This window comes from Pinus tabuliformis, chromosome 5_2, assembly GCF_031772625.1.
Source record: "Pinus tabuliformis cultivar Carrire ecotype Pingquan chromosome 5_2, CPIR1, whole genome shotgun sequence".
In the NCBI taxonomy this organism is placed as follows: Eukaryota; Viridiplantae; Streptophyta; class Pinopsida; order Pinales; family Pinaceae; genus Pinus; species Pinus tabuliformis.
Genome location: NC_142306.1, coordinates 437723498 through 437735499, shown reverse-complemented (window position 1 = coordinate 437735499; position 12002 = coordinate 437723498). Strand labels below are relative to the sequence as shown.

The following is a 12002-nucleotide window of genomic DNA, read 5'->3' as shown; positions in this document are numbered from 1 at the left end:
ATGCTGCCCTTGGGAAAGCAAGGGACTCTCCTGTCCCTGCAAACATTGAGAGAAGGGATGATGCTATGGATGTAGATGTCAAGCCATCCATGCCCGAGCTCAACCTTGTAGATGAGTCTATGGTACCCATGGATCCTTTGGATCCTCCCACGAGGAAGAGACCTCTATGGCTTCGTGATACATTACAGGATGCTGAGAGACACTTAGCCCTGAGAGGCACCTTTAGAGAGAGCAAGCAACCTCGCAGATATCAGGGATATGCAACTTTGATGAGTGACATTATACAATTTGAACCATGCAGTTATGAAGAAGTTGTGAAGGAACACATTTGGAGAGATGCCATGGTCAAGGAATATGAGTCCATCATTAAAAATGATGTATGGGAGGTGATTTTGAGATCTAAGGGTAAGTCTGTAGTGACTTCCAAGTGGTTGTACAAAATCAACCATGCAGTTGATAGTAGCATTGAGAATTTCAGGGTGAGATTCGTGAGAGAAGAATATGATGAGCTATTTGCTCCAGTTGCTTGATACACTACCATCCGACCCATCATTGCTCTTGTTGCTAATCAAGGTTGGAGTCGTCACTAGATGGATATGAAGACAACCTTTCTTCATGGCATACTGAAGGAGGAGGTGTATGTGGAACAACCTCAATTCTTTGAGGAACATGGCAGGGAAACCCATGTTTGCAGATTGAAAAAATCCCTATATGGATTGAAGCAAGCCGCCAGGCTTGGTATGCTTGGATCGATGGATACTTGATGAAGTCAGGATTCATTAGAAGCAGTGCTGATTTGAACCTCTAATTCAAGGTTGTCCAAGGTATGCCTTTGATTTCGGTTTTATATGTTGATGACTTATTCTTGACACAAGCAAAGCCTTTGATCCTCCAGTGTAAGACGGAGCTTCCCTCTGAGTTTGAGATGAAAGATCTTGGGTTGATGCACTATTTCCTAGACTTAGAGGTGTGGCAAAGACTTAGTGAGATTTTCCTTAGCCAAGGAAAATATGTTGTCAAATTCTTGGAGAGATTTGGGATGGTGGATTGTAAATCCATGACCACACCGATGGAGGCAAACTTCAAAAAGTTAAGTGGTGATGCTGCAGGACCAGATCTAGTGGATCCTTCTCTGTGTTGGTAGCTAATTGGGGCTTTGATGTTTCTAGTCAACACAAGACCAGACATGTTTTACTGTTAACACCGTGAGTCAGTTCATGGTGGAACTTTTGTATGCTCACTAGGTGGCCGCAAAACATGCGCTGAAATATCTTCATGGGACAATCAATTAGCGTTTGTGATACACCTCTGGCGATGAGTTGAGATTGCATGGGTATATAGATGCAGATTGGGCTGGGAGCATTGTTGACAGAAAGAGCACATCAGGATGTTGCTTTAGCTTGGGATCTGTCGTGATTTCCTGGATGACCAGGAAGCAAAGATTTGTCGCTCTTAGTACAATCAAGGCAGAATACATTGCAACTAGTAAGGCTAGCTGCAAGGAAATGTGGTTGCGGAAGCTCTTTGAAAAGCTGTTTGAGCAGGTGCTTGATATGATTGTGATATACTATGACAATCAAAGCGACATCCGACTTTCAGGAAAATTTGGTATTCCATGACAGGTCGAAGCACATTGAGATCAAGTACCACTTCATCAAAGACATGGAATTGAGAGGAGTAGTGAGGCTCCAACACATCTTGACAAATGAGCAAGTTGCAGACATTCTCACCAAGCCGTTGCTGAAAGCGAAGTTCTTATTCTTCAGAGAGCAGCTTGGATTGCAGGAGAATGCATCCCTCCCCAAGAGGGAATGAGTAGCTCCTGGGTGTGAGGGTACTCCTTGAAGCCATGAACTTGGCTAAGTACATGCCCCAATATGCATCCCACCCACAAGTCACCTTCGTGTCATATTTGACCAAGGGCCATTGGTGGGTGGTTAAGCTTGTCGGGATTGCCTCCCATCTTGGCCACATGGGAGAAGAGGCTTAGGCGTGTGTGATCTTTACCTAATGATGGGTGCACCTACTGTGGAATTGGTTATGGTAAATTGATCTCCCCTAAGTATTGGATCAAGTTGGGTGAGGGCCAGTCAGTGGACATAGGGTGTGTGATCTTTACCAAGGTCATTTATGACTTCCATGAACCTAGTTGTGGTAAATCGATCTCCCCTATTGTCATGTGGATCATTCTTCTTCTTCTATGGATTGAGTCATTAATTGTTCATCTGAGATGAGATGAGACAAGATGAGCTTCTCTTATGTTGATGCATGTACATTCAAGATGAGACTTATGGTGCAGCTAGAAATTCCTCCTTAGCTGAGAAGCAGTGTTAAAATTGGTAGCTACAGGACGAATTTACCCAAAGAGAAGCCCATCTACCCCAAGGAGGAACCTCTTTTCTTCATTAGAAATTTCAATATTGGTCAAAGGAAATTTATCCTTTGAGTTTGACAAGTCGGCCCTGTGAAGATGACAAGTCGTCCCCACCAAGGGTAATTGGCCCTCCTAGCACACATACAAATAGGCATTCGTTGTCCTCACTTGAAGACCATCCATCACATCACACATCACACCAATAATGTTTGATCTAATTTGAAAATCATAGGAGACATTCACATGTGCAAAGGAGGAGAGAAAAGCTTATATTGACTAGCGTTGACTTTCTGTTTTGGGCTTCTTTGACCTACATTGATGTTAATTTTAGATAACAATGCTATGTTCTATGCTTAACACAATTGCCTCAAGTTCCTTTAGCATCCCAATGACAATTTCCAATTTAGATTTCCAGTAGCAATCACATTAACCATTAATCACATTGACAATAAAAGTAGATACAACATGAAACAAAATGCAAAAGACAAGCAAAGACAAGAAGACACCAGATTTGGCGGATGCCAGGGAAAAAACCCAATGTGGGTAAACCCTTTGATCAATTCTTCTTATTATTATATCAAAATGTTCAGTAGAGAGAGAGAGAGTACAATAGTCAAGATTGACTTGCCAAATTCAAGTCAAAACAACCCTCTCAAAATCTGTGATTTTCTGCAGCAGTCAACAACCCTAACCAGAAAGTCAATGCTGGTCAAATCAGCGATAGAATGTCCTCAAAACAACTCGATTTTCCATAGTAAAATTTACTTGATCAAATGGTCAAAGTCAGCCCAAGACAGTCCAGTGAAACTTGGTCAAAGGAGAGAGAAAAACTGTTATAATTTTCTGCGATCAAACTATAGTCAACCCTGAAGTCAGCACTGGTCAAACTTCCCAGATTCCCTCAATTTTTATGCCTAGAAATGCGGCCTGCCCAAACAGATAAACACCCAAAATATTGAAGTCAAATTCTCCTTGCTTCTGAAATTTGACCTTCTTGATCCACACCTGTGAGAGAGAAGAATGCCCAATGTAGTACGAACCAATGAGAGGAGGAGAGAATGTGTGAGTGATGATGATGGCAAATGAGGTGAGAGGTCACTTGTATTTAGACAATTGGTAGTGGGTGAAGAGACACATCCATTGGGCTTCTTGAGCCTACATGTTGATGTGGTCGACCTGAACAACTTGCAAATATGTGGGCATGAATTCAAAATCACACTTCTGCTTGTCCAAATGAGATGATATTTATATCAATTTTTGTCCTCTCGAAAAGAGGAATTTAATGCAATCATCATCTCCATCAAATGAGTTGTCTTAAGGTGGAATTTGGCCCAAGATGGAATTTTAACACTCCCTCTCAACTCGGGAGAATTCCACCTGCCAATCCATCATTGTCGACCATCATGCCATCCTGTCGTCATGTACCATCTCATCTCTGCTCTGCTAAACCATGATGTAATAATGAAGAAGAATTGATCGAGATGAGTCACAAGACCTTACCACTCTCCACTGGCAAAAGTGAGTCCAGAGGTAGAACCTCAATTGATCCTCGATCAAGTTGTTGAACACCATGCATTCTAGACATAGGGAGTACAACAATACACGATGCATCCATCGGTAGTGCTATGGTCCCTATCCATGTTTCCTAACTCATTGGTCAGATGAGAGGTACTTCCAATGAGTCCCAGACTACATGGGTAGGATGTATGCTGCAACATCAATAAGAGAAGGTGAACCACTCATCCTGCTCATATGCCACAGGAGAAGGTGAACCACTCATCCTGCACATATGTCAAACGTAGGGGAAGGTGAACCACTCACCCTACACACATGTCTATAATCATGTGGTATCACAGGGGAAGGTGAACCACTCACCTGTATAGCGCACCAATAGGGGAAGGTGAACCACTCACCTGTACACAACGCACCAATAGGGGGAGGTGAACCACTCACCTATACACAATGCACCAATAGGGGAAGGTGAACCACTCACCCTATGGTCGCTCATAGCTCCAAGAAGTACCCCAAGCCCCCAGGAGCTCCCAGAGCTCGGTGTCCAACTCAAGCGAGACCCTCATAAGATGGTCTTTCCACGACTCCAAGTCCCTCTCAGAGCAGCTTCACAATGTATTTTCCTTGAGAAAGGAAAATCTCACCTAGCTTTTGCCAGATCTCCAGTCCTAAGAAGTAGTGCATCATACCTAGGTTCTTCATCTCGAACTCAGAAGCCAACACCCTCTTGCATTGATAAATGAGAGGGTCTGCACCTGTCAGAAAGAGATCATCCACATAGAGGTCCAAAATGAGAGGCATGTCTTTTTCAACCTTGAAATATAGGTTAGGATCAACTTTGCTCCTTGTAAATCCCAGCTTCATAAGATAGCTATCAATCCTCTCATACCAAGCCTTGGGGGCTTGCTTCAACCCATAGAGGGCTTTCTTCAACCTGCACACATGTGTCCTTCGATCTTGTACTTCGAACCCCTCAGGTTGTTCTACGTAGACTTCCTCCTTAAGCAAGCCATGCAAGAAAGCAATCTTAACATCCATTTGGTGTAGGCTCCATCCTTGAGAGGCAGCGAGGGCAATAATGGATCGAATAGTGGTATATCGGGCAACCGGTGCAAATATCTCATCATAGTCCACTCCTTCCTTTTGAGAGAAGCCTCGAGCAATGAACCTGGCCTTGTATTTTTCAGCACTCCCATTAGCTCCATGTTTGATTTTGTAAAGCCATTTAGAAGTGACCACAGACTTGTCCTTGGGTCTAGGAACCACATCCCAGACATCATTCTTCATGATTGATTCGTACTCCTCATTCATCACATCCTTCCATACTTGATGTTTTATGGCTTCTTCGAATGTACATGGCTTAGATTGAACAATAGTACTCATAGCAACTAAGTACCCTTGATACTTATTCGACTTCTTACTTTCACGGAATGTCCCTCTTGGAGCAATATGTCTTTCAGCGTCTTCGAGAGTGTCTTTGAGCCACAAATATCTTTTCCTTGAGGTAGAGGGATCACCAAGAGGTGGATCCATGGGATCCACTGGGCCTTCAACATCGGGCATCGGTTCACCTGTTGGAGATTCATCCTGGTTTCCTACAACATCATCATTGTCCTTCTTTGGGATAGGGAGATCACTGGCTTTCCAAAGGGCATAATCTTCATCGAAAGTGACATCATGGCTTATTTCCACTTCTCTTTGACCAGGCACATATATTCTATATGCCTTTGAATTTTCATGGTAGCCCACAAATTTTCCTTTCTTCCCAGATGCTTCTAACTTGTTTATTTTCTCTTTAGGCACATGAAAATACACGGGACAACCAAATATTCTAAAATGAGAAACATCAGGTTTCTTACCAAAGAAGACTTCTTCGGGTGTCTTGAAATCCAATGCTTGATGCGGGCTCCTATTTTGAACATATATAGCAGCGTTGGCAGCTTCTCCCGATAAGAACTTCAGTAGGCCTTGGTCATGAAGAATGGCACAGGTGGCTTCTATGATTGTTCGATTCTTCCTTTCAGCAACACCATTTTGCTCAAGAGTGTATGCAACTATTCGCCTGTTTAATGCCGACCTCTCTGCAAAAGTCATTGAATTCGTTTGATTCATATTCGGTTCTATTGTTGGTCCTCAATATCTTGATTTTCTTCCTTGTTTGATTTTCCACCAAGGCTTTGAAAGAATGAAACCATTTGAACACTTCGCCCTTCTTCTTCAAGAAGTAGATCCATGTTTTGCGAGAGAAGTCATCCACAAAAATTGCATAGTATAAGTATCCTCCTAATGATGTTAAGGGCAACATACTAGATAGATGAGAATGGACCAATTAAAGAATGTCGGTAGTTTGACTTTCACTTGAAGGGAATGGTCCCCTTATAAGTTTTCCAGATCCACAACCCTGATAAACCCCTTCAAGGTTCATGTTGAACTTAGGCTTTGTAATGAAGGTGAGAAAATATTTAGTGCCATAATTCAGATTGAAGAGAAGTATCGCAAGTCAAGGCTCCCAAAGGACTTCCTCCAACTTGATAAAGACCTTCAACCCTAAATCCAAGAGTAAATGCATCTTTAGGGTTTCTTTGCCAAATACGTACCTTTCCATCAATGAATACTACCTTGAAGCCTTTATCTTCCATTGTAGAAATAGACACCAAGTTCTTCAAATCAGGTACATATAATACTTCTTGTAGATGAAGAGTGTGACCTTTATTTAAGAGAAGAGTGATAGTCCCTATCCCTTTCACGGGGTAGGTGGCATTGTCTCCAAGTATGATCTCCAAATTAGCCTTCTTTTCTATCAAATTTGAGAGGGCCTCCTTGTACCTAGTGAAGTACCTTGAGGCACCACTATCAATCAACCTATGATCCAAAGTATCCGGAGGAGAGGCAGTAGTGAGGGCGAAAATAAGATAATTTTTGTTTTTTTTCTACAACATTAGTTTCCTCATATCTAGAATTTCTCCTTTTCGGAGGTCGACCATTACCATATTGAGTAAAGGAAGCATTCCTCTTTCCTTTGTTGTTGAACCTATTGTTCCTTTGATTTCCATTGCCTTTGAAATTGTTGTTGTTGTTTTTGTCATTCCGCAGAGTATCCTTCTTGTGAGGACACTCTAGCATAGTGACCAAACCTGTTGCAATTGTAGCACCTTCCTTGTTTCTTTCTTTGAATCCAAGCTTGAATACTTGGACCAACATTGTTCTTCCTCTTTCCATGAGTGGAGAAAGCAGTAGGTTCATTTCCATTTGAAGGCTTGTCTCTCTCCATCATCCTCGTCTCCTCTTGAGTGCATCTAGCCAATAATTCATTGAAACTAGGAATCCTGGCATTGTTAAGAATGGTGGTGTTGAACACATCCCATGCTCTTGTAAGACCTCTAAGAGCAATGAGTGTGAGCTCCTTGTCAGCAATGACTTCTCCAATAGATAGAAGGTTATTCTTGATTTCTGCGATCCTCATGAAGTAGGATTGGATAGACTCCCCTTTATCCATCTTGATGTCCTTCAACTTGTTCTTGAGAAAGAGGATTTGATTTGCATTGTTTACTTTGAACATTCCAATCAGCTTATCATACATCTCCTTAGATGTTCCCAAATAATAAATATAGGCAACCAAATGCTTTTGAATGGAGTCAATGATAATTCTTTTAGCTTTGACCTCACCTTTCTTGTATTCTGTCTTTGTAGCAACAAGTGCATTTGAAGGAGGCTCCATCACTCTTACCTTTACATACTCCATGGTATCATTCCCTTCCAAAGTCAAATTCAAAGTCATCTTCCATGCATGATAGTCGGATTTGTCCTTGATCTTATCCTCGGATTTGAAGTGTTTGATCCTTCAAAGGTTGCGGCCCTCCAAAACCATCCTCACGGACCCTTCCAAAACCCTTGCCATAGGGATCTTGGCCTACCTTTGTTGATAAGAGGGTTTTACTTAATGTATGCTCAAAATCTCACCCATCAACAACTCTTCCTACTCGGCCAAACTAGATCTACGCTGGGCTGTAACACCTTGTTCTTTCTCCAACCTTTAGGCATGGCTCCTGAGGCCTGTGACACCTTGATCCTTCTCTTTAGCGAATGTAGATGGATGGAAAACTCAACCTCCCTTGTAGCCTTCCTTGGCCTACAAGCTCAACCTCTCATTGGCTACATCTCTAGCAACCCAACTCGACCAAGTGAGCTCCTCTCCCTTGATTCCTTTAGCCTTTCCTAGGCCTCTTTAAATAGATCCTCCTCTAGCCTTTTACAAACCCTCTAGACTTAGGGTTTTAATCCTCTAGGCTTAGGATTTTTTTTTTCTTTTTATAATTTTTTAGAATTTTAAACCCCATCTGGGTCTAAAACCCCTTCACTTGAGGTTCTTTGCCCACAAACCCTTTTGTGGCCAGACTCACACAAACCAATCTCACTAGACTTGTGGAGTACCTCCCAGGCTAGCCAATTCAACATTGATCCCTTTCCATTTTCAAATCATCAACATGAGACCATGAACCAAAACCATTTAGGCAATTATCCAAGCCCCCCCTTCTCAGGAAGTCTGCCATATCAAGAAGTCAAACCCAAGGCCAACTATTCCTAAGAAGCAATGGATCCTAAAACCAAAGAAATATTTCCAAAATAGGAGATCTTGTCCTGGTTGATAAGGACCTCCAAAATAGGAGATATTGTCTTGGTCGACAAGGACCTTGTCCCCATCATCCATGGGAAACTAGGTGTAGGATATTTTTCTATTTCCAAGCCTGATGGTGAAATTTTACCTTCTGTAGTGAAAGGGAGTTGCCACACCTCATTCATGTGACTTGAAATTCACATGCTATGCAAGGTAGTGCAGGTGCATTTCATATCCTTTTTAACATGCTAATATCACTCATCTCGTGTTCTCATATAGATTAGCATTTAGAATAGACTTTGCATTTAGATTATAGACTTTACTTCTTGTATGGATTTATTACTTTTATGAAAAACATGGGTGATACACTACGCCCAATGCACATGCTCCCAAACAGGTTTATCGTAGTGTGTAGGTTAGAGGTCTGCGGTCCCACGAGATTGTTGGAGTTCTCATGAACTCCCCATTTGAGTACATGGATCATGTGCTCTACGATGAGCTCATTTCCCAGTTGAAGCCAGATGTTATCCACCAAAAATGGGTGACCCCATAGGAGAAAATTTTCTCCTACTATGTCTTCCAGCTAGCAGCTAACAACCCCTAACAACAATTAGTAGTCGATGATGATGCGTCGTTTGTTTCTCCACCACCTGCATCAGTGATATGTTTCCTCGCCCATTAGACAAGAGCACACGTTGGAAGGTGGGCTTCCGACCAAAAGGTACTTTATTCATTTTGCAATCAGGTGCCTATGCTTATTTGTATTTTGGGTATTTGACATGGATTACGGGGTAGCTTGGAAAGGAGGGGTTTTGATTGTGATCTTGTTCCCTCACCTTAAATTGGGGGTTAATCTTTCATCCTAGTTTTGTGGGACCTCCCTTAATGGCTCAACGGGTATAGAAGGGGCACCACTTGGGAAACCTAGATTGAGATAGCGCTGTCCCATCTCCCTCTATTCCATACTTACCACTTTCCATCTCACATTATGAGTCCCATATTCCACCTGCCTTCTTTGATTTCAACTAACCATTGGTTCTTTGGGATTTGGCACCATACATCCTCATATGTGGGTAGGGCTTGAAATGTGGCCCTGGGAGGTTGATGCAACTAAAAGAACAAGAAATAGCATACGATGGCCACAAATAAAAACAAAAGAAGATCAAAATGCAAAAGATCGTTGGGACATACACATTAGCACGTGGGCAAAAGCCTACTAGCTCTACCTCACTTATTAGGGCCATCACCTAGTTCCTGAGCACATGTTGCTCTTCACATTATGAAAAGGAACCATTGCATTTCTCAACCCCTGGTGGGAAATGCGCTACTTCACCATTAAGGGGGTAATAATTCCTATACATCATACAAAGCAAGCTCTAACCTTTTGAGCTATGAGCAGTGATACAAGAAAAACTAGAAAAAGTAAAAAGTGCACAAGAGGGGTGGAAAAACAAAGGCCAAGTTGATAACTTATGCATCCACGATCGCTCCCTCCCCACATCTATATGATCAAGATGAGGAACCCATCATTGCTGGTACCTTTGACCATGGCACTTGGCCATGAAGTCTTCTTCCCTCTATTCTATCATTATTCACATGACACCTATCAATTGAAGGGTGGACCAAGGACATGTCATTTCCCCTTAGAGGCTAGAAACACCTAATAGGGTGGTCTATTAGCCACTCCTACCTAGGGTGGTAACACTATTACGAGTTCGAAGCCTTCATTATGGAAGGGAAGCCTTATTTGAAGTGTCAAATTTCCCATTACTTTCAAGCTTGGTTCACTTAGATGCAAAAATGATTAAATGTACCTAATGATGTAGATGCTAGCACTGGATATTGTATGTAATTGCCAGGTGGTTCCACAGCCATGGCTTGGGTAACTTAACAGGGCTCAAGTCCTTCAAAGGAGCATATTGACACCCATAGGTGAGGCATTGAGAGCCATGGGTCTGCAAGCTGTACCAGATTATCTATCACATGGAGTATTCTCTGTCTACAAGGAAACTATAAATTTTCTTTTTTACATATTTTGTGTGTTTTCACGTGTACGCTTTTATGTGCCATTTTAGGTTTGACTGCATGACGTAAGGCCTTTATATGCATTCTTTGCATATGCAGAATTTACATATTCACATGCATAATAGCTGATCAAAATTGGGCAAAACCATAATACTTATTGTCTGACTAAATTATTTTCTCATAAAGGTGTTGGATTTTAACAATGTGAAATGACAATTCTGGTTTTATTTTGACAATCTAGATGTGAAATACGGAATGATCTCAAATAGAATAAAATGCAATCATTATATACATTCCCAACAAATTTGATAAATTCAGCATAATCAGCTTGATAAAATCAAATTTCAAAATTATGAAATTACCTCTCCAGTATCCACATGGACAAATGCATCAACACGGGAAAATCCTTCCAGACCTAAAGCATTTGCCAAAATCTCAATCCTGTTTTTACAGGCATGAAGTGCCTCTTCCCTGCAAGAAAGATATTTCAAGGACAAACATTCTGTTGATTGAATGTGGCAATTTGACTTCAATAAATCATAATACTTCTCTTAATTCATCTCTCTCTCTCCCTCTCTCTCTCTCTCATACACACACCCTGGTATATAACAGATAACAAGAAGACATTTATCTTAATCGAATATAACATATTTGAAAACATTTCCAGCTATTGATATTATTTCAAAATGATGAGGTGCCAGGCTAAAAGGCCACTTGTGGACTTGTTTTCTTGATCTTCTAGACCAGCTGATCTCACCGACATTGATATGTTTCCACAGCACTCATTGTAACCTCAGAGAATGAATATAGCCTTGTTCACGTTGTTGGTTTCTTGAGTGTTTTATTTGAAGATAAAGGAACTTCAAGAAAGTGCAGACAAGATTTATCTGTTGTAGAAATTCAAATCTCTTAATAATTTTACCAGCAGAAACCAGTGTGTTCACACTGAATGAAAGTTCTTGTTACCCATGACCTTGTTTGGGTAACCACGTCATTGAGATATCCTGAAGATGGCACCAGCTGAGGATGGGAGATAAATACAGCAGTGGCAACATATGCATACTGGACATGCTCTATTTGGATCTGTTCAGTAAGCACATTTAACCACAGCAAGGGCACATTTCAGACCCGTTAATGCTCAGTAATGGAACTAATTACAGCACCTATAAAACAGTGTTATATCTCCTGCAAGAACATAATCATATACTTGTCACATCCTCCCTGGTGTATGTGAAATGGACTGCAGTTTGTAGGAATCACAGTGCCATTATTACAATACAATCTGTTGACATTCGCAAGTTAAATTTACTGAAATTGGGTTTGTAATGTTCTGGGTTAAGCTGCACATTTAGACATGGTACAAACGGGAGACGAAATCTGGTCTCCCAGTAAACACGACATATGTCAAGGTTATTCTTTGCTACAGGATACTTCAGAACTCAGCCAGAATACCAGTACCGCTTGTGCAGGTAAGGA

The 12002-nt window shown here is 41.5% G+C and overlaps 1 protein-coding gene across 1 annotated transcript in view; it reads right to left on the bottom strand.

Annotated features, from left to right (window-relative positions):
* LOC149159542 (uncharacterized) overlaps positions 1-11187 on the bottom strand; it is a 37278-nt gene extending 26091 nt beyond the window's left edge. Inside the window, exons 1-2 of the mRNA XM_089434338.1 lie at positions 11124-11187; positions 10889-11028 (exon numbers count right to left, since the gene is read on the bottom strand). Coding sequence (XP_089290464.1) covers positions 10889-11028; positions 11124-11187 — 204 coding nt within the window. The remainder of the gene's footprint in view (positions 1-10888; positions 11029-11123) is intronic.
* Positions 11188-12002: the final 815 nt, after the last annotated feature.